The sequence below is a fragment of the Delphinus delphis genome, chromosome 20 (assembly GCF_949987515.2).
Source record: "Delphinus delphis chromosome 20, mDelDel1.2, whole genome shotgun sequence".
In the NCBI taxonomy this organism is placed as follows: domain Eukaryota; kingdom Metazoa; phylum Chordata; class Mammalia; order Artiodactyla; family Delphinidae; genus Delphinus; species Delphinus delphis.
This window is the reverse complement of record NC_082702.1, coordinates 54029798-54056861: the sequence shown is the minus strand read 5'-3', so window position 1 is coordinate 54056861 and position 27064 is coordinate 54029798. Positions and strand designations below refer to the sequence as shown.

The 27064-nt window shown below is 41.9% G+C and overlaps 1 protein-coding gene across 2 annotated transcripts in view; it reads right to left on the bottom strand.

Moving 5' to 3' along the window:
* Positions 1–27064, bottom strand: part of CDH13 (cadherin 13) — a 1009733-nt gene that overhangs the window by 365445 nt on the left and 617224 nt on the right. For both annotated transcript variants that reach the window (XM_059999015.1, XM_059999016.1), the window contains one exon: positions 3863–4007. In XM_059999015.1, coding sequence (XP_059854998.1) covers positions 3863–4007 — 145 coding nt within the window. The remainder of the gene's footprint in view (positions 1–3862; positions 4008–27064) is intronic.

Here is a 27064-nt window from a genome sequence, read left to right as displayed (position 1 = left end):
GTGCCTGGCAGGTAAACCACCCGCCCTCAGTCCTCATATTAGGGTCTGTTTCTGGAAGCCCTGCACACCATTCCTCACAGATAGCCCTTCTCAATGGTGCCCAGAGGACCACCAGTGGCAAAAAAACACTGGGGAGGTGGTGCCAGCAGGCACTGCGGGGCCCTGGTGTGTGTGTCCTCCAGGAGCGTCAAGGGTCCCAGCCTCTACCTACCCCCTACTCTTGAGCTCTTAGCATGCACTGGGCATTCAGAAAACATCACACTCACACGGAGCTCTCGTTTTCTTTGAGGAGCAGCCAGGGCCTGGGCGTGGGTCCCATAAATCAATGCCTTGCAACTCCACAAAAGGAACAGTCCATAATCTGCAAAGTTCAAAAACTATTATTTTCTGTTGATCTTCCTTCATCTAGTAATGATTCCCCAAAACAATAGCCTGGAGTTTAGTGCTGAGCAGCTAGAAATGGCCTCCTGTCTGCACATACAGATAAATATGGGTGACCTTCCTCCATGATGCCTGGTGCTGATGGCATCTGGGTGCACTGCAACATGAAAGTGATGCTTGGTTGGTTGGGAGATGGATGTTCCTTCACACAAACTGCATGTCTTTTTGCCTTGCCTTCCCTAGAGGATAGGCCGCCAGAATAATAAGAATAATTGGAGCATTAACAATACACTGGCATTTCTTGACACTTATTATATTCCAAGCATTAAGTGAAGCACATTGCCTAATTTACTCCTTGCATAGAGTTTTCTAGGGTAGGTACTATTCTGCACCCACCCCTTCTACAGACAAGGTGACTGAGGCTTCTAGCAGGTTCAGTAACCTGCCCACAGTCTCACCTTGTTAAGGAGCCTGGCAGAGCATCAAACCCAGCTCTAGGCCACAGTGCTATGTGTAGTACCAGCTACATAATTTTTGGGGTTCAGGGCAAAATGAAAATGCAGGGCCCCTTGTTGAACATTTATTAAGAATTTTAAGATGGCGACAACACAGCATTAAACCAAGCGTGGAGCCCTTCAGAGTCCGGGGCTCTGTGAGGCTGGGCAGGTCCCACCCCATGAAGCTGGCTCTGGTTATACGGATGCAGAAGAAAAGTGATGTGAGTGATGAAAAGGGCTCCCATGTTAACATCGTTTAACCCTAGAGACGGAGCAACAGCTCACATGAAATGAAACATGAATCAAGGAGCCTGGCTCTTTGGTCAGAAGAGCTGGTTATTTTATCTCAGGAGCTAAATCAAAGAGTCTGGGCCTGCAAAGAGTCTGTGTGAGAGAATGTGCCCAAGAAAGAGCCTGTGCCTTGAGGCCAGACGCGGACCCTGATTCTAGCTAGTCCACCAGCTGAGGGACTTTGGACAAGTTCCCGGGCCCCTTTGAGGTTCAGTCTTCTCATCTGCCTCAGGGCAGAGTGGAGGAAATGATACAGTGATAGAAAGCTGTCGGCACACAACAAGTGCCCACCTAAATGTCGGGATCGTTCAATGGCTATTTTCACCGTGAAGTTTGTGGGTCAGTTGAAAGAGCACATGATTTGAAGGTTGATGCTGCAGGTTGAGTCCTGAACACTGTCCCCCATCAATCATTCGTGTGAACTGGGCAAAGTCAATGAACTCTTTCTGGGGTCAGCATCCCCCTCTGTGAAATGGATGTGATACAAGGTCTACAACACATAGGATTCCATAAGCCACAAACGAGAAGGACATTGTGGAAACAGAAGAGGCGATCATTTCTCTAGCCTGTCAGGGCTTGTTGTTACGACTTACAAGGGGCTTAGGTTGGGAGGGGACTGGAAAATGGGTCCCACCTTCTTTCCCAGCTCCCCACTGTCCTCGCAGACGCTTCGGGGGCCATCTGCCTGAGCTCTCCCACAGGGTGCTAAGTAATCTAAGTGTTTTTTCCTCTAAAACTTTTCCACAACATTTCCATATTTTTGACCTCAAATTTGACTGACTCCATGTCAATTTCTGCTTTATAGACCAACCCAGAGGGTACTGAGAAAGAAAACAATGACTCAGGCCAAATTCTGCATAGCTGGAAGAAACTACCGCATACAGATATACAAGCCTTTATGTATTTTTATATGATGATACCACTCATAAATAGAAGTTTGAGGTGATTTATGTTTTGCTGGGTATGTGTCCACCCTAACCGAACTGCTTTGTGCTTTAAGAAATTCAACAAGCATAAAAGATTCCCTTTTGCTTTGAAAATACGATATGTATATAAAGCAATAAAATTTGAAATTTCTTTCTCAAGCTTTAAGGAAGGGCCCAGTGGGAGAAAAACTGGACATCGTCTAATCACATACACACATAATATACAAAGACATATACATGCTCACAGCCGACTCGCATGTAACCACTGTCATTTACATTTAGAACACTCTTCCTGCCCATCTCGAGTTCCAGTCACTCACATTCAGGGCCCAGGTACCACAGATGGAAACTGGGAATCATTTTTCTGCTCTGCTCAAACTCCAGTCTCTTTAACAGCTTTCCCTATCGGTTCTCGTAACTTGTTCTGCACATCAGCTTGTTTAAGAACATTTCCGTAAGCATCCAACCCAATTCTAGGGTGTGTCTCACCAGAAACCATCTCTGCATCAAAAGCAGCCCACTGAGCGGAGCCATGGGGAAGGTCTGCCCTGAAGTGACCTGACCCACCTTCACCTGCCCGCTCTCCATCTCTCCAGGATGCTGCCCATAAGGCCCTCTCCTTTTTACAGAATGCATTCAAAACCCGGAAGGGAGAGGGTGCTTCTGCCCCTGGGGATCTAACTGATGAAGTGCACAGAGGCCCAGCTCCTCGAAGCTGAAGGGAGCTTTTAGGCACCTTGCATACAATTATTCACCTGGTAGTCTAGGCAGGTTGCCATGACAATGCTTCCGGAGCCTCCCGTATCTACATGCTATTGATACATCCCATCCATTCAGTAAAGGGGGAAAAAGAACCAGCTAAAGCAGCCCCTGAGCTTCCATCTCCCATCGGCCTGAGGAGTGACTCCTTTGCTTACAGCAGTTGTTTGGCGTAATCCAGACACAGCAACACTGACACTCTTCATGTGGCATGTTTTCACTCAAATGTATTTGAAAGCTTAAAATCAAAGTCCAGACTTAAAACAGGGATTTTTCTACTTTGCTCTTCACTTTCTCAAGCATTATACTCAGGAGTGACTTCTGCTGCTGGTCATGGAATGCTTTAATTAGTAGCTATGGGCCAGAAAAGGGAGCTCTCAATTCTGAAACCTTCTGTGATAGAAAGGTTAAACATGGGGAAAAGATACCAGGAGTTCCATAGTAACCTTGAGTGATTTCTGTAACACTAGGTACATGTGTTGCCAGAGAGAGAAATAAAATACTTGCTTTTGGCCCTTTGACTGAAGAGAAAAGTTTTCTCTATCCATGTCTTCTAAGGAAAGGGAAAAAAAAGTCCTACCCATTTTCCCCAAATGGTTCTTATTAAAAGGCACTTATGAAGAGAAATAACTGAGGAGCTTGCAGTGGGGACCTTAATTTTCTTCAAAGTTCCACTATACCACAAGCTCAGCCTTGGGCCCTCACAAGGGTGAGCTAGATATTTACATGGTGTCCGACATCAGCCACACATGGGAGACTGAGATGTCGGTCCTCCTTGAAGGATCACCTTTGGGCACAAGGGAAGACATTTTCCTAGTTTGCAACACGCCAGTCATGTTCTGAGTTGCAGCTTTCCAGCTCTTGCCGCTATCCAGGGAAATAATATGTCAGTGTTGATGCATACCAACAATAAGTCAGAGAGGCAACAAAACAGTCTCCAGAATCCCCAAACATCAGAGGATGCCACTTCCCAAGCCATTATGCAAACGGTAAGCCAACCTAACATACCTGTAGGTGATCCCTCCATGACGTGGCCAATGTAAGGCCCTTCCTGAAAGATCGGTCTGTTGTCATTCTGATCAATCACGATGACTTCCAGAGGGACCGGCCCCTCGAGAGTTCTACCGTTGACATCAATAGTCTCCACGAGTAGCTATTGGAGGAAAGAGATTGGGGGAGAAAGAAGGCATTCATTCATTATGAAAATTGAAGTCGGGTTCTCTGGAGAAAGAAAGTAGGTTATATCAGCAATTTTATGAGCCCTTGGCAATATTCAAACGTTGGTCTCAATGGATAGTCACCAGCACTAGAATAGAAACTAAACATTACAGAATAAAAGACAAAGATCAGTTCATGTTAAGTCCCACTTGGGAAATTTACAATTAATTCATCAAATCTGCAAAGTAAAAAAAAAAAAAATAAGCAAACACTAAACACCAGCAATTAGTCACAGCTGAGAAAATATGCTTACATTGTTTCTGTTTTTCCAACATCATTATGCTTTAAAGGAAGGTTATGCTAATAAAAAGAACTGACTAAGCAGTTATGAACAGAGTATATTAAGAAATAACCAAAAGTGTTTACGGTAATATTTGGGAGAAATTCAGGGCAGTAAGTATTTATAGAGAACCTTCCTGAGGCAAGGAAGGTACTTGCAGGGGTCCTGAATGAGACCTTGGGACTCCTGCCCACCAGGCCTTTATAATCTAGCAGGGATTTCACAATTCCATATGGAACTACCTTCAGATCTCAAGGCTGAAGAAAATAGCATAGAAAACCCAGTTTTACTGTTGCATGGTAACAAGGAATTATGTCGTGGCTTTTCCAGTGAACTATGTAGACTCTATGCTCTCATTTCTGCGCCTGATACTTCCTCGATTTAACTCAGGGGCCACAGTGACACTTCTTGGATATCAGTGGTGGTCCCTGCATTGGGACCCTGTTGAGTATTTCTGTCAGAAAAGGTCTCTGTAGCTGGAATCCTTCGGAAATGGTCTCTGTAATTGGAATTCCAGCACAACTTCTCACTAGTCATGTGACCTCAACTCATACACTTAATCTCTCAGTTTTATCATCTGTAAAATGGGTTCATAAAACACTCATTATTAGGGATAATGGTAACCAACATTATCCAGGGCTTACCGAGGCTCTCTACTATATTAACTCACTTGATATTCACAGTGACCCTATGAACCATTTCTGAGGAGGGAATGAAGCCAATTAGAGGTTAGGTGGTGGAGTCTGGATTTCGCCCTGTGAAGTCAGTCTCCAGAGTTTACATTTTAAACTGTTATAAACAATGTTTCTAGATCACTTTATATAATGCCTGTTATGTAACTCATCTCAAGAATATTAGCTGCTGCTACTGTTGCTACTGTTGTTATCATCAATACTGTTGTCAAAACTAGCCCTAATTAGGAAGAGAAAAGAGAAACACGTTTGTTATACCCCACCTGAATGTGTTATAAACTGGTTTCACCCTTTGGAAAGTCGCATGGCAAAATTCACCAAATCTATGAAGGACTCACATACTTTGTTCCATTTGGATACCACTCTGGGTTCTATTTGAGACAGGTTGCACTACATACATGGAAATACTTTCTGCAGTGTTATTTCTAATAATGAAATTACACTGGCGTCCACTAAATGTCCAGGGCAAAAAAGATGAGTTGAATGAATGTGTTTGTAGCAAGATGCTAGAATACAGCCATTAGATGAAATAATTATTCAACTTTGTTGATCTACTTAGAATACTGTGTGAAAACACAAAAAATAGCATGTGTACTATACATGTGTGATGTACACATGTGGACAGAATTTGAAAGTAGTAAGCAAACATGAAACCAGGTACACATGGGTAGAGGAATTTGTTTTTCATTTTTTCTTTAACACTACTTCATCCTTTCACTAACAAATTCACACACACACACACACACACACACCGTGATTTCTGGGGTAGATAAAATAATGCATGAGTACCTGAGCTAAGAAGAAATTAAATAGGGAGAGCCTTTTAACATCTGCACACAAAGGAGATCTTACAGAGAATGAGCTTTTACGCTGAGTTTTAAAGCTACTATGAGAATACTGCTAAACGAAGAAAATAAAAATCAAGCTTTGGGAGCAATTTCTTGTAATAATGAAGGTCTGGCCTTTTGTCCTCCCAAAATTGCCAAGAACTTGACTTGGCCTTCATCCTGATCAACTGTATCTCCTTAGTGTCTGTCTTTCCATTATGTTGAGCTGGATCTAGAGTCTGCCCCACCCAGTTCTGATAGATCCGTGTATTTGGCAAATGTGAATTCTGTTCCTCTGTCTTACTTGTGGCCTACGACGCTAGCCAAGTCTTGTAGAACATGGGGGATTAGGATTCAGATCCAAGATACGTGGTGTCTTTGGTTGAAATAAGGCCAGGTCCTTGGCTGTTCGGGGTGTGAATTTTAACCCAACTCCTACTGCCTACTGCCCAGTTTTCAAAGGGCAGCTTCATTCAGCCTTTGCTAGAGAAGGCAGAACTATTTTATATTTAAATAATTTAATCAAAATATTCCAAAATGTCATTATTGGAGGCAAGGATTTTTTTTTTAACATCTTTACTGGAGTATAATCGCTTTACAATGGTGTGTTAGTTTCTGCTTTATAACAAAGTGAATCAGCTATACGTATACATATATCCCCATATCGCCTCCCTCTGGAGGCAAGGAGTTTTGAGCAACTATAAAGTTCGATAAATCCAGTCTCATGCTAATCATTTCGCTCTAAACTTTGCCCAGAGGGTGGTTCTTCTCCCAGGGATCAAAGCAGAAACTCAGAAGCCACCCTCTTCCCCAAGTGAGGCCTTCTATCCCCAGCCACTCCATCAACGAGTCGGGTCTACACTGCTTGTTCTGTCTCCTGAATTTGTCTTAAATCCACCCTCTTCTCTCCAAATCCATCATCACCTCCAGAGATTAGTTTCTGACACTTCCCACCTGGGCCACTGCAACAGGCACCTAATGGGTGCCCCTGCTACTAATATTGCCTGCCGTCATCTATTCTCTAAGGGGTTTGTGATGGTTAGTTTTATGTGTCGACTTGACTGGCCATGGGGTGCTCAAATTAAACATTATTTCTGGGTGTGTCTGGATGAGATTAACATTGGAGTCTGTGGACTCAGTAAAGTAGATGGCTCTCCCCAGTGGGGGTGGGCACCAGCCAGTCCACTGAGGGCCTGAATGGAACAAGATGCAGAGGAAGGAGGGACTCGCCCTTGTCTTCCCACCTGAGTGGCCTCCATTCCTTGCTGCCCTCAATGGTCTTGCTTCTCAGGCCTTCAGACCCAGACTGAAATAAACACCATCAGCCTCCCTGGTTCTCAGGCCTTTGGACTTGTACTGGATCACACCACCAGGTTTCCTGGGCCTCCAGCTGGCCCAGGCAGATCCTGGGACTTCTCAGCTGCCATAATTGTGTGAGTCGGTTCCTTCTAACAGAATCACTGCTTCTGTGTCTCTGGAGAAGGCTGACTAATACAGGCTTCCAAGGTGTCTTTTCAAAATTTTTATTTATTTATGTCACCCCAGAATGGACACCTCTCAATCGTTTCTCATTCCTCTTACGATAACAGCACATTCCTTTACTGTGACGTCTCTTTTATCACCTGGCCCCAGCCCACTTCTCCAAACTCATTTCACATCACAAGAGAGCCCCTCTATTTCTCATTACCCAGCTACACCAATCTTTCCTCAGTTCTTCCAACTCAGCCCATTCCTTCCCAGCACAGGTATCTTCATGTGCAACCCTCCTAGCCAACATGAGCATCCCACCTGCCATCTGGTCAGCCCGCTCCATCCATCCTTCAGATCTCAGATATCACAGGCAGAGAAGATCCTTCATTACTGCTCCAGACTACCTCAGGTGTCCATGGTTGACATTCCCATGGCACTGGTACCCTTTATAACACTTTCCATAACATGTAATTGCTTATTTATTTGTGTGACAATTCAACTAACGTCTGCCTCTCCGGCCCCATCAAGACAGAGGTGGGGTGGGTGTTCGTGCCCAACAGCAAATCCCCAAGGCTGAGATTCAGTGCCCGGCACACAGCAGGCACCTGACTCATCGCTGACTGCATAGAGCCCTCCTCAGAAGAGGCAATCCCTCTTTAAGAGACTGGAGTCCAAAGTTTTGGCCTCAGCTTTGGCCATCTGTCCTGTCTCTCCATTCCTGGCACACAGGAGCTGACCGTCAGTCCCAGGCTCCATGGACCGAAGGCCAGTTGACTCTGTGCAGTCTTAACTCATGAACAAGAACCACAGCGGTAAACAACACCCAAGTACGTTAAACTGATTACTTGCCTTTTGAAAGAAAGGAACTAACATTTATTTGGTGTCCAATACATGTCTGGGCTTTTTATGTGTTGCCTCATTTGGCTCAAAACAACCTGGAGAAATACCCACTGCAGCAAAACTCAGAGAAATTTAGGGACCTGGTCTATGGTCAAAAGCTAGTTTGTGATCCAGCTGGATCCAAACTTAGATCTGACTTGAAAATGTGTGCTGACCCCATTGTGCCCTTGTTTGCTAAATGCTCTTTCATGGACTTCCCTTACATTTTTAAAATTCCTCTTTACTAACTATGTTATTTACTTAATAGTTTTGCTGTACATAGATTGTTATGTTTCACTTTTCCTCCAAGGCAAAATTATCCATGAATTCAGGGGTATGGTGAGCTTATTTAAAATTTTTCCTAAGACACATGAAAATACATAATAAAACACACCGTGAGCCTTTATGTATAATGTGACACCCTGCCACAAGTGACAGTTGGGAAATACTATAGCATCAGCCTAACTACAACATGTTCCCTTCTGGAATGTCACAGACTTTCTGAAAAGAAAAGACAAGACTTGGACCTCTTATAAATGTAGCTCTCAAATGACCAAGGTGAATAAAATGGGGAGGGGAACAAGGTATGCAAATCACTCTTAATCTGTTTAAGGCAAAATTACTTTATGCAACACTGGAGACATGAAGGTACCACATGAAGGTACCACGTGAACTAATCGCTCCACTTCAGGGGCCATGGTAGGTGGACACCAGGTCACTGAGTCCTGTGTGTAGGGTGAGAGGGAGCTTGACCTCTGAAATGGGGAGGAGGTGGTGAAAAACCACAGGAGTCAGAACGGAAGCTATACTGCCAGAGGAGCTCTAGCTGAAGCACGTTGGGTCCCCTCGGCCACCATTCCTGAACCCCACTTCCTAGGTTCTCGATTCTCCTTCCACATCCTGGGGGTGTCTCCACCAGAAGTGGGAACTAGCAAGTCACAACATACAAACTGATGACTCTTCAAACCAATTACTGCACCATAATAATGGAGACGGGCGGTGCACATGCGTAGACAAGAATCCCTTAAAAAAACAACGCAACACAAACGTAACGAGCCAAATTACAAAGCATGTACAAGCACACTGGCCTTTGGTGTCACAACAAGCTATTAACATCTTGCCCTTCATTTGGCTTATTCTCTTTGCTATGTTTATGAAAGACACAACCTAGTCAGACAAAATTTGATACTGTGATCTGATCCAAAGGGATGAACTGATGAAAAACATGCTACAAGGTTTTTTGGGTGAAGGCCAAAAGGAAGACACTGGCTCTTAAAACACAATATTTTTTCTACGAGATGTGACCCCAGTAACAGACGTCAAACCTGGATCAATCAGATAAGAAACAAAGTGTGAGATACACAGTCTACAGACTCATGAGTCATTTGAAGTAAAATAATTTAGAAAACACTTCAGTGACCTTTTTGAACTCTGTTAATTCTGCTTTGGGCTAAGTATTCAAATGAAGTAAAACATATACAACACAGTAAATTACTTATTTGAGATGATATAGTTAAACTACTGGTTATCAGTGGAATGCGTGTGTGTTCACATGCTTTTCAACCAGAGGCTTGTACATCACAGAAAATGAAGAGAATTTATTAGCTACAACTCTAACATAACGTGACTCAGTTTCTCTTTTGGACACAGATATGATGTCTCCTACCCAAATGAGTAGGTGCCCCTCCAAGTTACCTCTTTGGGACATTAAAACGTTTTCCAACGTGGATGCTGCTTTGAAATACTTGTTTAGGAAATTCTACTTGAACCAATTTCTAAGTCAAAAAGATGGGCCTTGTTCCTTTCATTCCAAATACCATCTTTTATAATAAGAATAGTTATAATGCTAGAAATGCAAAATGATAACTAGAAGTTCACTGTATTAAATTAGGGATATACAAATGTCTAACAAATATTAGACATCTCCAGTTATACGTGACTACAAGTTTAGACATACAGATTTACACAAAATCTTGAAACACATATGAAAAATAAGATGCCAGCATTTGCCTCCATAGAGGAGAAGGATAAAGAAAAGATGAGACTCAATGACTATGAAGGTGTGTGATATAAGCACCAGGTTCCACGTTAGGGGAATCTAAACTTGATATGATATTCCTGGAAGGCAGTTGAAACTATGTCCTGAGAACCTCAAAGACGTTCACAGCTTTAAAAAAAAATTCCATAAAAATTCTATGGAGATAAAGAATCCCACAGAGATTTTGCATAAGTAGGCTATTGTGAGATTATTTATAACAGATGATCTCCAAAATTAAGTGCCTCGAGTAAAGAAGGCACTGATAGATACTTTTATTGAATTTTTGTTTGCAATTCTCACACCCTCCCCACCTACCAACATCTCATAAAGACCAAACAAGGGTTTTCCACCAAAGACATCCTCACCGATCACTGAAATTACACTAGACTTTGAATCAGAAAGCCTGCCTTCAAATTTCAGCTCTGTTACCTATAAAGTGGCTGTGGTTGGCAGAATAATGACCCTCCTAAAGAGTTTTATGTCCTAATCCTGGAACCTGTGGATATGTAAGGTTACTTGGCAAAGGGGAATTAAGGTTGCTGATCAGCTGACCTTAAAATAGAGAGATCAGTGTGGATCGTCTGGGTGGGTTCAATGTAATTATGAGGGTCCTTAACAGAGGGGAAGACAAGAAAGTCTGGGTGATTTGAAGTGAGAAGGTACTTGACCAGCCATTGCTGGCTTTGAAGGTGGAGGAAGAGGTCACGCGCCGAGTGTGAGTAGCCACCCAAAGCTAGAAAAGCCAAGGCCTGCTTTATAGCCTCCAGAAGTGAATGCAGGCCTGCTGGCGTGTGGTTTTAGTCCTGTGAGTTCCATGTTGGACTCAAAACCTATAGAAGTACGTGATGACAAATCTGTGTTGTTTTGCATTGCTACAGTTGTGGTAACTTGTTACAGCAGCAACAGAAAATTGATACTGTGGCCACATCATTAATTGTTCAAACTGGAACAACTTTTAGAATGAAAGCAGGTACTATCAACAATTAAGCCACAACAACAGGTGGAAATCAAGACTGTCCCAGGCTAACTGGGTCACATGGTGAGCCTGTCTTATTAAGGAACTTCACTTCTCCGTATCTAAGTTGGCGCATGTAACAAAGATGTTTAGAATGTCATTTTTCTCTTTGCTAAAGGAATAAAAAGATAAGCGAGTGTGTGTAGCACACACATAGGAAATTCTAAACAAAGCTTTGTTAGATCAGATGAGGTTTGGCGACTTGGGCATTTGTTCACTCCCAACAGACCTTTCTTTAGACTTGCAAATGTGGATATAGTACCCTCGATTCAATTCTTCTGTGTCAGCCATTACCCCCTCAAAATTGCTTTCCTATTACAGTAATCTAGATTTCTCTTTGACACCAATCATTTGCATATTCAAATTATTTTTCTCAGCTTTATTCATTTATCGAAGTTGAATCTCATTATGGACCAACTCCTAGAGAGTTCCCAGGGAAAAGATATTTTTAGCCTTTCTAACATTCCTCCACCTTTATTTACACAGCTCTGTGTGTAATCTTCCCCTTTATGGACTGGATGTGGTGTTTACAGCTCCCTCAAAAAAATGATCAAAGGGGCGATAAAAGTTTCCTACTTGTTAAATTATTAATTAAAGATCTTGATACTATTATCAAATGTTCTTTGAAAAGCTTGCTTTGCTTAGAGCCATAGTATTTCTTTAGTGAATGTGAAATTTTACTTTTAAAGTATGTTTTCCACCAAACATAATGAAAACACTTTTTTTTTTCTTATGAATGTATGCTCACAACCATGCTGGACTTTGAGGGCATTTTTCTATTTAACTTTGAAAGTAACTTTAATTATGTGGAAGAAATCTATGCAGATATTCAAAATAATTTTATTGAAGCAGCCTGGGCAAAGTCCCAGTGAATATCCTCTACGCCAAGAGGGGACACAGGCTGAAAATTTTAATTGGTTCAAGTAGAATTTATATAAATCATGGATGTTGGAATTATGCCAGATCCATTAAAGATATGTACAAGGGTTAAGGGGATTTTCGTGCAAAGATGAGAAATATAATACTTCTAAAAACAAAGCTGTAGGAGAAAATTATGGGTGGTTTTATTTTCACTTGCCCTTCTCCCTTCCTAAAGTGAAATTCAGAGGAATAGAAAGCAATGAAATACGTTTCTTTCTTTTTTTTTTTTTTTTTAGTTTACAGATCTGAAGTCATTTAGTTAAATAAGTATTAAAATATTTTATGAAACATGATTTTCTTCAAAATTAAGGTTGAAATATAAAAATTTAAATTATAGCCTAATAAATCCAGATGGATTAAAGTATTAGGAAGAAAAAAGTCTATTTTTTTGAATATTTGAATATTTATGTAATAGAGTAGGGAAGGCCTTTCTAAACCAGTATTAAAGGCACAAGTTATTATGTGCATTATTGAGAGGTTAAACTACTTAAATGCAAGTTTTTTTATATCACTAAAATACAATAAATAAACAGAAAACTAAGCAAAATATTTGCATCATGTAAAACAGAGGCCTACTATCCTGAATACACAAAGAGCTGGTTAAAAATCAATAGGGAAAAAAACAATTAGCAAAGCAAGAAAAGAAAAAAGCAATAAATATATTATAACATTAAAATGAGACGGCTTTTAATTAGAAAAACCTAATAGTATTTGACAAACTTGTCAGAAAACCAAATCTCATACATTACTGATGATACTAAAACATCTTTCTGAAACGCCATTTGTCAATATGCATCACAAGTCTTGAAAACATGTGATTTTACTTGCTATATGTGTGTGCCAGGGAATAAGGGGTGTTTAGTAACATGTATACTCATTTCAATATTGTTTAAAAATAGGAAAAATTACAAACAACAGAATGTTCTACCTGGATATTGATGAAATAGATTCTGGTATTTGCACAAAGAATACTACATTGCAGAAATACTTGAGGGAATGGAAAAATATTAATGGCATGGTGTTCATTGTATGAATTAAATAATCCAATTGCTAAGTAGTACTACATGATGAAATTTTTGAAAAATAGGCAAAGACGTTACACTATTAAAATTATACTAAAACATTAACAGTGGTTTTATTGCAGGTAATTTTTTTTTAACTTGGCTTCTCTACACTTTTCTGGATTTCCTATAATGGGTATGTGTTAATTTCACAGTTAAAAAAGAATCTATAAAATTTATTTTGAAATTGACTACATATTGGCTATAGTTTATTACAAATGGGGAGTTACGGGAACCTGTTAAACTTTAGGACATCTAGCATCTCTTAGTATTGATGATTAACGGGAAGCAGGGGAACATTAGGTTTATAAGAGATCATTAGTATTATGGTAGAAAACAGAGGGTGGTTGGCTTTTCCCAACTTCACATGTCTTTGATTTTGGATAAAAAAGAGCCTCATGCATTTGACAGAACTTTATAATATGGAACTTGGTCTCATCAGCTTTATTTTCTGAACCATCACTGTTGTCAATGTCTGCTTCTTCTTTGAAGCTTCACTTTTAATCTCACTGATAAATTCTGAGAGCCAGCAAAGAGCTGAGACTCCAAGCGTGGACTTTGGGTTGAGGGCGACTTGGCTCCAGGCCCTGATTTTACCTCTTATCAACTCTGTGATTTTAAACCTATTCAGTTACCTTCCTAGAATCTCAACTTTTTCATCTTTAAAATGGGAGAATGGGACTTGTCTCATGGGGCTGTCATGAGGTAAAATACTTGACGTTTGTAAAGCATTTAGCAAAACATCTGGCGCATAGCATGTGCTAAAAAAATAGTGGCTGCCAGCATCCTTTAAGTTTTTTGTGAAGCAAGAAAAATATCCTTAGAACATTACGGTCTTGATGAAGGTTCACAAACTCAAGCATCTCAGGGAAGTCGCTGATATGTTGCAGAAGCTGCCTGTAGGAAACTGAAGCTCATTTGAATCAAGAAGATACACCAGCCTCTTGGTGCCAAGACCTCTGGTTCAATCTCCATGTGAGGAATGGATTCAGCCAAGTTCGTGGGCCTGCGCCAGATTTCTCCTCCCTCTCTCTCTCCCACCCTGTACTCAGAACCAACGTGACCTGAGGAAGGTGTCAGTGACCAGCTCAGGCCCACACTCTGGGGACTCAGCTGTGAGATGACCTCGTTGTTTTTCTGGCTCTCCTCAGACATCCAGGTCCCCATTGCTGCTATATTGGTCCTGCTGTCTGGGCTTTGGTCTGCACGTCCCTGGGTCCACTTAGCCCTCTGGGTTGGCCTCAATTCCTGTTCCACTTTCTCCTTTGGAACAATGTCTAGGATTCCTTGCCCTCCCAGGCGTACCTTTATCACCCTCCATTTCCAGACTGGGTCCCCCCTTTTCGTGGCACACTCTAATCTCCAGGACAGTGACAGCAATTCTCTCTTTTTTAAGTAAACTTATTTTGAAATAATTTTTTGTTTACCTGAAGGTCTAAGAAATAACACAGAAATACCCTGCACCCTTTATCCAGTTTCCCCCATTGGTAACATCTTATAAAACCATAGTCCAGGATCGCAAGCAGAACACTGATGTCAATAGAATCCTGGATCTTATTCAGATTTCCTGATTTTTATTTGTATTTGTGTGTGTGTGCATGCACATATGCCTGTGTATTTAGTTCTATGCTTATATCCATCACCCCAATCAAGATATAGAGCAGTTCCATTTCTGAAAGTTTCTCTCATGTTAGAGAACAATGCTTTTAAAATTTTATTTGTGCACCTGTATTCATAGCATCATCATTCATAATAGCCAAGAGGTGGAAGCAACCCAAGTGCCCACTGGTGGATGAATCAATAAGCAAAATGCAATATATACATACAATGGAATATGATTCAGTTTTAAAAAGACAGGAATCTTGCTACTTACTGCAACATGGATGAACCATGGAGACATTATGTTGAGTGAAGTAAGCCAGTCACAAAAAGACAAATACTGTATGATTCCTCTTATATGAAGTATCTAAAATAGTCAAATTCAGGGACTTCCCTGGCTGTCCAGTGGTTAGGACTTGGCGCTTTCACTGCCGGGGCCCGGGTTTGCTCCCTGGTCGGGGAGCTAAGATCCTGCAAGCCAAGCAGCAGGGCCAAAAATTTTTTAAAAATTAAAAAAAAAATAAAGTAGTTAAATTCATAGAAACAGAGAGGAGAATGGTACTATCAGGGGCTGAGAGGAGAGGAAAAGGATGTTGTTATTTAATTGGTATAGAGCCCCAGATTTGCAAGATGAAAAAGTTCTGGAAAGCTATTTCACAACAATGTGAACGCAGTTAACATTATGAACCGTATACTTAAAAGTGGTTAAGATGGAAATTTTTATGTCATGTGTTTTTTTTACCGTAAGTTAAAAAAACCCTTGAATTTGCATGGGAATCACCTGGAAATGCGGATAATGCAGACTCTTGGGACCCAACCCCAGGGATTAGTAGGTTCTCAGCAAGGCTCAGGAATCTATGCTAAGTCATCCTGAGTAATTCAGATGCAGTGGCCTAAAGACTGCACTTTGGGAAAAGCTCCTCTGTAACAGCTCAATTCTCCTCATGTTATTGCCAGACAGAAGGCGCTAAGACCCAACAGAGACTGCCTTTGGTTAGGGCAGGTTGACTAGCAGGGCAAAAGCTGAAGCTTGCTACTTACGCATAAGACCCTTGCAGTAATGAGCAACACATAACCAGGACCACCTGGTTTTCATCACTGCCAGAATGGAATGCAGCTGAGTGGTCCCCTTTCATCTTCCCCATTTTCTGCTTAAGCATTTCAAACTCTGACACTGTCTTTGCAAGAGAGGAATCAAAATGAGTTCCTAGGTGAATGGTGGTGTAGCTACTGAGTTGAAGAAGACTGTGGCCCATCAACTTGATGCCCAGTCCTGTTTCCCCATGCCCAGTCCATCAGCTGGTCCTGTCATCTATATCTTCTCTCTGAATCTGACCATCTCTCACAATCTGTTTGTTACCCTCTGGCTAAGCCACCCTCTCTCACCCGTGTTGCTATGAGTATCTCTTAATTGCTCTCTCTGCTCCTACTCTTACACCCACACTCTGTTCCCCACGCAGCTTTCCAGGTTACCTTTAAAATGCAAATTGGACCTTTTGCTCTTCTGCTTCTCAACCATCCCACACAGATTGTGTCCAAAGACCTTGCTGTGGCCTACAAGTCCCTGGCATGAACCGTGGATGCACCATGACCACATCTTCCATCACTCTCCCAGAATCCTTCCAGTCCAGCCACACATTCCTTTGAGTTCTTCGAACCCGTTAACTTCCATTCCAGGGTCTTTGAAAATACTGTTCCCTCACCTATAAATGCTCTTTCCCAAGAAGTTTTTGGGGCTCGCTCCTTCATTTCATCATTCACAACTTCCCTCAAAATTGACGCCTTCCTTAACTGCTTGATCAAAACTAGCCATCCCTCCATCACTGTCCAAACCTTGTCCCTATGTTGTTTCCAGGCTCCTGTTACAGGCCTACTATGCAGTCATTTCTTTAATCTCCTGCTCTTATTACAGGCCTACTATGCAGTCCTTTCTTTAATCTCGGCCACTTCTACTAGGAAGTCTGCTCGCGAGGACAAGGGGTGCCTGTCTGGCTCCCGCAGCATAGTAGGACAGTGCCTTCCACATAGTAGGTTTTCAATGTATGTAACAAATGAACAATAGATGATTTGAAGGCTTTAAGTTTACAGGGAAGTTTCTTTTTTCTAGAGGACAGATCAATATACAAGAGAGAAATAACACCTATCTTTTAAGAATTCCTTGAGGGTGAATCCAGCTAAAAGGCAGTGCATGAAGGATTCAACAGAAGCACGTTCTGCCTATTTCAGAGGAAGAAACGAAGTTCAGTGAAGTTGTTACAACTGTCTAAAATATGCAAACATATTTTACATGGGATTATTCACTGTTTGCCAATGACTGATAGAAAATTATTTTGTTCTGACACACATATTACTAATAAGCATATTTAAATGAAAGAAAATAAAGCAACTGGAACTTAATACAAATTCTAGCTCGCCGAAATGATCCCATCTGTCCCTGCCTTTATAAATGAGGCAAATGCAAGTTACAAGAATTGACTCATATGTCTTACATAAATCCCTCTTTACCATTCTTATAACCTTAGCTCAGCATCTCTTCTCTGATTTTTTGCTTGTGCAAGAAAATGCCTCATACAGCCAGACATGACTGTGTCATCATCAGATGCATCGTGTTAGATTCTTCTGGATTTCCATCCAGATTGCTCCACCTTTTCTCCTTTGGCCAGATGCCCCCACCTCAGTTTGGTGCACAGGTTCTAAGCTTCAGAGTACAGATCGTCTACTCTGCATCCACGCTGCAGTCAGCCTGCATTTGGCTTTGTTCTGGGCCATCCAGCTTCCCCCTGGCAAAGAGACACCCAACTTCCTCAAGCATCCTGGTCAGCCCAGAATGAAAGTGCCAATGCAACTCATTACTTTGCTGATGACATCCCTTTCTGCATGCTTCTGGGCCTGCAGAGATGAGTAGGTGTATAGCTCTTCCTGCTACCTAGATGGTGCAGCAAATGGCCCAGGAAGCATGACACTGCTGTGTGAAGGGTAAGTGCTAACGAACCATAACTTATCTGCCATCTCCCTTCTCTTATGAGTTGTTACGTTGAACCACAGGAAGCTGCAGATTTTGTAAGTCAAAGATAATCAAATATTGGTGATTCCAGCTCAAATGCGGCCTGCTGTCTGTTTTTGTAAATCAAGTATTGGAATACAGCCACACTCATTCACTCACCTATTGTCTAAGGCTGCCGCCACATTAGAACAGCAGAGTTGAATAGCTGCAAAAGAGTCTGTGTAGCTCACAAAGCCTAATGTATTCATTATCTGGCCCTTTATTTTTATTTATTTATTTTTTTTAAGTTTTTTTTTGATGTGGACCATTTTAAAAGTCTTGATCGAATTTGTTACAATATTGCTTCTGTTTTATGTTTTGGTGTTTTTGGTAGCAAAGCATGTGAGATCTTAGATCTCTGACCAGGGATTGAACCCACATCCCCTGCACTGGAAGGTGAAGTCTTAACCACTGGAGTGCCAGGGAAGTTTCTATCTGTCCCTTTAAAGATAAAGTTTTCTGACCCATATTCTAGAACATTCAGTGCGGAAGGAGGAAGCAGAAAAATACCCAGGAAGAAATAAGAATTTTGATGTAGATGATAAGCCCAACTTGACACCTGGACATCTCTTTAACTAAACTCTCTCTCATTATTTATTCATTCAACACATATGTTTGTACCCCTACTATACCTCGAGCTCTGCACAAGGTCCTTCATTTACAGTAGTTTAAAAACGGAGCCTTAAGATTTGTTTTTAGCTTATCTAGAGCCACCATTCAGTGGAATTAAATTAGCATTATGTAAATAATTATTAAACAAGGAAGGATGTAATAAGGAGATCCCACTTAAGACTGTGGTTGGGGGAAGCTGAGGGAGGGCCTCTCTGGGGGAAATTGACAGGGGAAGAGGAGGGAGAGGGTGTGAACAGAGCCTGCACCTTTGAGAAACTGCACAGAAGCCAGAGGGACTGAGCAGATGAGAAAAGTGGCAAGAGTGAAATGGGCTGGGACTGAACAGGCGGGCAGGGCCAGGTCCAGTGGGGCCTTGTAGATGATGCGAAGCATTTTGGTCTCTTTCCTCAGGGTGACTTAGCACCTCTAAGACCCTCTCATGGAGCCACTTGGAAAACACTCTGGCAGCTCCTCAAATGGTTAAGCACAGAGGTACCACAGGACCCAGCAAGGTCACTTCCAACCATACACCCAAGAGAAACGAAACATAGGTCCACACAAAAATATGTATGTCAATGTCCATAGCAGCATTATTCATAAAAGCCAAAAGGTGGAAACAATCCGAATGTCCGTCAACAGTGAATGGATAAACACAACGTGGCCTATGCATACAATGGAACATTATTCAACCGTAGAAAGGAATGAAGCACTGTCACAGGCTACAACGTGGATAAACCTTGCAAACATTATGCTGAGTGAAAGAAGCCAGTCATAAAAGACCATATTTTTTTATGATTCCATTTGTATGAAATGTTCAAAATGGGCAAACCAACAGAGGCAGAAAAGTAGACTGGCGGCCGCTTAGGGTGGGGGAGGAGGAAGCGTGACTGCTAAGGGGGACAGGGCTTCTTCTGAGGTGATGAAAATGTTCTAAAAATGGCTGTGGTGGTGGTGGTCCAGCTCCGTGAATATACTAAACGCCACTGAATTGTATACTTTAAATGAGTGAAGTGTACGGTGTTATGACTGTTAAAATATCATTTGTTAAGTGGAGCACAAGGTGTCAGATAGTGAGCCATGGTTCAATGATAGACCACGAGAGAAACTGAAATAGAGAAGTTTATTACTCACAAGTCCTGCAGGAGGGGCCCCATGGGGAGGTCAAGGTAGAGTGCAGAGAGCAACGGGACCTGGGGTGAATGCCTTTACTTAAGTAAAGAAAGTGAAGTGGTGTCGGGTTCCTGGGCTAAGGCCAGACTGGCAAATTCAAACCAAAAGAGCAGGGTTTTGGTAACTTCACAGGGGTCTTATCTGAGAGATGAGCAAGGGGAAGGCCCTCGGACTCAGGGGAGAATACGGAAGGCATGGGCTGCTGGGGAAGTCACGCCAGAAACTTACACACGCCTGTGACTCTGCGGGCTGTTTTCCAGGGTGGGCACCTGTACGAGGACCTGGTGTCAGGATAAGGTCACTGCAGGCTGCTTGGTCAAACAAAACAGATGCCAAGGAGGCAGCAATGCCATGCAGTAGCTTAGCTAAACTCTCAACATACGGCGTGGGAATTTACACCTCAATAAAGCCATTAAAAGTGAAACCACTATGGGGCAGGAGGTAGGGGATGGTGGTGAGGGAATAACTCAGATTTGAATTTTAAAAGATAATTCTAGAAGATGTGTGGAGATCGGACTGAAGGGTCCAAGAGGGGGTTGGGCAGTCTGGTAGGGAGTCTTCGAAAGGGGTTCAGGGAAAAGTTGATGATGGTGTGCACTATGGCAGTGATTTTTGTTAAGAAATAACGGTGAGGAAAACTCGAGTTTATTCAGAACATTTAGAGAATGGTAGGTTCTACTTAACTTTATTTTTCAGAACCAGGGTTGAGAGTAGGCGATTCTGGTTTTAATCCTGGATCTGTCATGGCCGTAGCGGGTTTGGGGCCCGTAGGCCAACCATCACCTCCCTTCTCTCATTTGCAAAATGGCAATAGTAACACCTGACCAATTTCCTTCATAGGGCAAATTAGATAAATGGATAGAAAGTTATTTTTCAGGATAGAGCAGTACGTTTAGAGCAGTACGTTCCATGTGTATGTCAGGTTTCAGAGAATTAATACTCAAGGAAAAACACTCAATACCAGCTAAATTAAACAAAGTGTAATCCTTCTCTGAAAATTCAGGAAGTCGTTAACTCCCGAGGGGCTCAGAATCACTATGAATATCAGTGCTTAATTATAACCTGTAGGTACTGAGAAAGTAGGAGACGGTCCTGACATTATAATGACTGTAGTGTCACAGGCTAGATGAAGCTTTTAAAAATGAATCCACTAGTAAAAGCAAGTCTAGATGCTGCATCCTCTGGCATGTTCCTCGACACAGCCAGAGTTAATGCCTCCTTGGGTGCCCTTAGCTCCCTGCAGAGATGCTGGGCATTGTTTGCAGGCAGGTACTGCTGTGACCCTCTTAGACCCTGAACTATCTGAGTGTAAAAATTGGTTTTGTATTCATCTGTCTCCCCAGTTCTAGCATATATTAGGTGTTCAGTATTTGTCGGTTGAATAAATGAAACCGATCAATCAGTCAATGAACAAATGAACAATCTTTGGACAATGAATGTACCAGAGGGCATTTGTGCTTGTGTTTTTGAGAAAACAGACATGAGCAATACACTCAAAGCTAGACATTCACTTATGCTTTCTGGCTGCCACATCACTACTGAAGCAAAGGCCTCGTCGCAAGATGCCTGAGTCTGCCTCACTCATCGCTGCCGTCCCCGTGGAGGGCAGCCAGCGCTGCTTCCACTGTGCTAAAGTACTGCTCCAGGGAGACTCTGGCCCGCAAATGTCACAGGCTCTAATCTCACCTCCAATCTCATCGACAGACATACTGTGTCTGTAGCTGGAGGCCTCTGTTCCACTCCTCAGATGTTTCTGAGCCCTCTCAATTATGCCAGGGCTCTGGGCCCCTTATTTTCCTGAGGCCGGTTATTTTTTCACTAAGTGAATTTCCCCTCTGAAGGAAACCAGCCATGCTGAAGGTCCCGCCCTCTCTGATTGCCTTACCCAGCTGATCCAGAGCCCCTAAACCAGGCCTCCTCCTGCTGGTAACCCGTGGGCTGAATCTGGTCCTGACATATTCACGAGGAGTTAGTCCTTACAATGTTTAAAAACTTGTTTCCCAACATCTTAAAGCAGGAGTGTTTAAATAAGACTCCAGATTCCCAGATTTTCCAGGAAAAAAAAATGAAAGAAGGTATTACAGCCTAGTGGCTGTCATTTCTACATGGCAACCTGCTAAGATGGCAGTAACTCTCATTTAAACAGTTCTCTATTTCCCCCTGGTTTTCTCCCCAAAACTAAGGCTGAGTAAGACTTTTTATTTCCATGCTTGCCCTGTGGTTTTCTTATACCTGCACTCATTTGCAATAACTTCCTAAGTCATGAGAATTCGTGCTCATAACACCTGTGACCAGTGGGCTCCAGGCCAATCTTTACTTCCTTTCAATTCCAAAGTTAGGAAATCTTTCTATAGTTTGGATTCAAGATGATGTTTGTCATTTCCTTTTTTTCCTACCTCAGTATTCTGCAAGAAAAATAGCTGTGTAGCTGTTAGCAGTCAACACCAATTTAAATAATTCCATTGCCAATGAATGATGTGTGACATGCTTGCAAACTGATCAATTTGCTGTGCTACTAATTAATTCTGTGAAATTATACATTGCCAAGAGCTTTCTGGCCAACTTTGTAAAGAAAGTGGTGTAAGACAAAGTCAACTTTAGAAAGGTAATTTCAGGTGAGCTGGCCTAAATTAGCATATTAATAATGGACCACTGTTCCACAAGGGATTGATGCTTGTTTCTGCATCTTCAGGCTGAGCCCTTTACAAACTAGTTTTCAAAGCAATAAGGTGAGACGGCAGCAGGGCCCCTTACTTTCAATCTCCTTCTCTTTGGATTCCACGCACTTTGTCAATGAACTCTATGAAATGTTTCAATAACCTTCAGTTCTCATTACAGTATTACCTGGGAACATCATATGGCTTACGTTTTCTTTAGCACATTTTTAATAATTTTGAACTTTCTAAAGACTTCAAATTCAAACTAAGATATTGACTTTGGGATATTTCTTCTTTTCAGATTTATTCCATTACAGTTCCTAAACCCTTCATTCCTAAATCAGTTCAGTAACTTTTATTAACCCAAGCCAAAAATCTAACAGACTTCGATTTGGGGCTGTTTGGCTGGAAGTGATAGTTTTTTATTCTCATTCCGCATACCTGGTCCACACCCTCTAATCTGCAACTGAAAACTGTTTTCTCTAATGGCAAGAAAAGCTCAAAAGTAGCTGGATTTCTTATTTTCTTTGATTTCCAGCACTGCTTATTTGAAAAACATATCGTCAGAGTATTTTATCAGGAGAAAAATCACTTCTCATAGAAACAAAAGAGGTTTTTTTTTTTTTAAATGTTGTTTGCTTTAATTGAGATTAGCGGGACAACGCTCTCACAGGTGATAAACATTTTAAAATTATTACCTGATTTCTGTCATTTGTTCTGACTTATTTGTTTTACTGCTAAATCAGACAAATGCTTCATTCGATATGCAGCTTGCCACATGCTAGCAATGTCTGGGTCTCAAAAATGTCTACTTTCCCCAAATGGATCTTGGATGAGAAGTCCTGTTTCTTGGACTGATTCTTATCAAGAATATATAGTCCAAGATGGCCAAAGTCCAACCCAGGTATGACCAGTTGTGCCACATACAGTGGTCCCCAAAGCCTAGTTCCCATGCCTGTCCCCTACTGCTGGTGGGCGGCATTGATCACTTCATTTACTTAGAGTTTTTGAACATTTTGAATGAGCAGGTGAAGAACTGGAAACAGCTATCCATTCAATTATCCCTTAAATTTTAACCTTGACCTGTGCATTAACTTAGAGCCTATTATAGCATTTCCTGTCCTTTCATAAATCCATCAACAATTTCTTTCTCTTCACCCATCTTCTCCCTTACCTGACATGTTTTTTTTTTTTGCTTCTCTCGTTCTGTTACAGCTTTGCATAGGTGATATGATGTTTTATGAAACTTGCTTTACTCCTTTATCACTTGTTTTGTTTAGTAATTTAAATCTTATTCTCCTTGTTCTTAATAAAAAATATTGATGATTACAATATTTTATGCTTCTCCAAAAAGTAAATCGTGAAGAAATGATTTACTATTCTCTGATACTCAATTCATTCTTTTTTTCACACACCCAGGAACAAAAACGGGGTGCTCACACTAGGACAAGAGGAACAACCTCACTGGAAATAGATTCACCTACTTTCCATTCATGTCTTTGATGACTTCTAGGGTGTCTACTTTGCAAAGAGTAAAATTGGGATGCTACCTTTGCCAGGCAGCAAACATTGGGCAATGAACAGAGGGAATGTCAAAGAAAATTCTAGAAGTCAAGCCGCTGACACCAGAACATGCAAAGATTTTTAAAGGAGAACAACAGTTATCATGTTAGTAGGTAAACATGTACACCAAAATAAAACATATCCTTCTCAAGTGTCATCAAGTGACAGACAAGAGGCAGGGAAGGAGTGTGACTTTGTAAGATGCCTGCCTAGAGAACCCGTTTCCATCCTGCAAACCGTGCTTGGGCACCCCTCTCTCGCCGAAGTCTGCCTATACTCTGCCTTCATATAGTTCCGTATATACCTTAATGAGTAATGATTGAATAATGATTTTTGGTTTTGATTTTTCTTCTTGTCTCTGGGGACTCTTCAGAGGTGGGGACAAGGTCTTACCCATTTCCAATTTTTAGTACCCAGCACAGGGTCTGGAACAATCATTTGGATTGGACCAAATGTGCCCATAAGATGCCAGCAGTGACTTTCAGAGAGAGGTCGCACCACTGTCTGACCCCTGACAGAGAAAACCGCTGGTATACAAGAGTACCTCCGCCTGGCCCTTTGTTCCTGGCAGACAATCCCAAAGTTCAGAAGGACAATACCAGAACTCCGCAAGCAACCCCCTCCTTTGATTTCCATGAAACCACACAAGGAAGGTGCTAATGCAGCAAACTCACTGAGCTGGTAACTGCCTCTAAGCAGGAGTCAGGGTGCCACACTGGGATTACTGAGCTTGCTTTCAGGATGTCCTAGAGGCTGAGTCGGAGCCACAGAATGAAAGCAGCAACTTGTGTTAAACAGACAGAATCACAAGGTTTCACTTGGGATCTTTCATGCAAATCAAACCTCAAAAGGTTTTGATTGTCTAAATTCCGTGTGAATCCCTAGCTTATTGCCTTTAGAAGATGAAAGAGAGATAACTCAGTTTTAACAGTAGACATGACTTTTAATCAACAGCTGAAGGTCAGACAACCTCCAAATGCTTAAGTTCACCAAAAGGGTACACCAAATGGGATGATTTAAAACTTAAAAAAAAAAGAAAGGCGGTGGATCAATTTCCCCAGACAACTCACATCCAAGAAAACCCAGGAAGAGCATCCTCACCGGTAATGAACCCCACATCACCTTGTCTCTTTCAACAACAGCAGCAGTAGCAGCAACTACGTTTATTAAATACTTGGTACGTTTTAAACACTGTATTATCATCAACATTGCTATCTTTTCAACCCCTCCAATTACTCTGTGGGACAGGTACCTTACTACCCCCATTACACAGAGAGGAAACTGAGGCTGACAGCTGCTGCCTCCAGTGAGCTCCCCTTTGGCTAAACTCCAAATCCAAATATAATAGAAGCAGTGTAGACCACCTAGGAAGGGACTAGGACAAAGCCTGGGTTCCAGTCCCAGCCATTGTACTTATTAGCCGGGTGACCTTGGACCAATTACTCAGCCTTTTCTGGGCCTCAGTTTCCTCATCTGTGAATGGGGGCATTGCTGCACTAGACAGGACTATTTGCGGCTCTTGGCCGGCTCTCACTGCCATGTACCTCCAGGAGAGTTGGAAGAGTATACAGCCTGACCCCAGTGACTTTGGACTTAGCCATGCGATTTGCTTTGATGAATGAAATGCAACCAGGTATGACATGAGCAAAGGCTTTGAATGTGCTCATGTAGCTTAGTTTGGCCTCTTGGGCTTCTGCCATCCATTATGACAGGGTTTCTCAACCTCAGCTTTATTGACATTTGGGGCCAGATAATTCTTTACTGTGAGGGACTGTCCTGAGCATTGTGGGACGTGTAGCAGCATCCCTGGCCTACACCCATTAGATGCCAGTAACAACCCCCTCCTCCCAGTTGTGACAACCAGAAACATCTCCCGGCATTGCCAAATGATCCCTGAAAACCACAGTCAGCCCTGATCGAGATTCACTCTGCTATGTTCTTAGAGCTGGGTGGTCACTTGCTCAAGAAGAAAGAAGCACATGGGACTTACCGGAATCTAAACCAACCTGGAATACAGCCCAGCACAGATGAACCTCAGCTGACCAGTAGGTATGGGGACAAGAAACATAAATATGTATTGCTGTAAACCACTGCCATTTTGTTTTACAGTAAAAACCCCAACAGTCTTGCCCTGAGAACAAAATCAAATATATGGTAGAATTCCAGGCAGAGGGCATGCGCTGCTGGTATTTTTAATATTATTAGACTCCGTTCAGAGTGCCAAATGTAAAGAGTTAGCCTGTGATGCATCTCGCCTCTCTCCTGCAGAGTTGTCCCCTTAAAGCCTTTTCAGCAGCCTTAACTACTCTGCTCCAGGGACCACATTCCCTAGTTCATCTATGATTGCATCCAACTACCCTCCACCTGCCTCACTCCCCGCTTGGAGCTGGTATTCACAGCCAGGCTGATTCTCTCCAACTCTAGGGAGTAGCCTTGCCTGTCTTTGATGTTGTTCCCTTTTTCTCCCAGTTTATGACGAATTGAAAATCCAGAGCCTTGACACACATGAAATAGTTTACACTAGATCCCCATTGAACTTGGTCGGCGTGCCAATTACTGTGGTATTTATTCAGTATTTGTATGTACGTTTTAGTATACGACTTCAAAATATTAACCTCTCAAGGGCGAAGACCATTTTCTGTCTGTTTTTCTACGTTAAACCAGAACCTACCACAATTCTGGCATGGAATCTTGGCTGACTGGATGGATAAATGAGTAAATGAGCTGAAAGTACATACACCCAGCATAACAAGAACACTAATAACGTAGATATAAATTGATGGTCACCTAAGAACCTTGTTTGAATCCACAAGATTCAAATGGTTTACCCAGAGTAAACATCACTAGGTAATATGAAAAGAAACACTCAGAGCTCCATGGTAAAGAGAATACTTTGAGGAAAGGATCAAAGTTTTCCTAAAGCTTAGGTTGTTTCTTTCTTTTTTTTAAATCCAGAGTTTGTAATATATTCAATATATTGTTTCCCTCAATAGAAAATCTTTCACAAAGCATAAATGGTCAAGTACATGTCTATAGGTCCTATGTAGTATTATCAAGCCAGACAACACCTATCACTACTTATTCAGAGACAGGAAACAGGTGATGTCAAAGAAACAATTAGCACACATACAGTGGTGTTGGAGGTGAGCTTTAAATATGCATAGC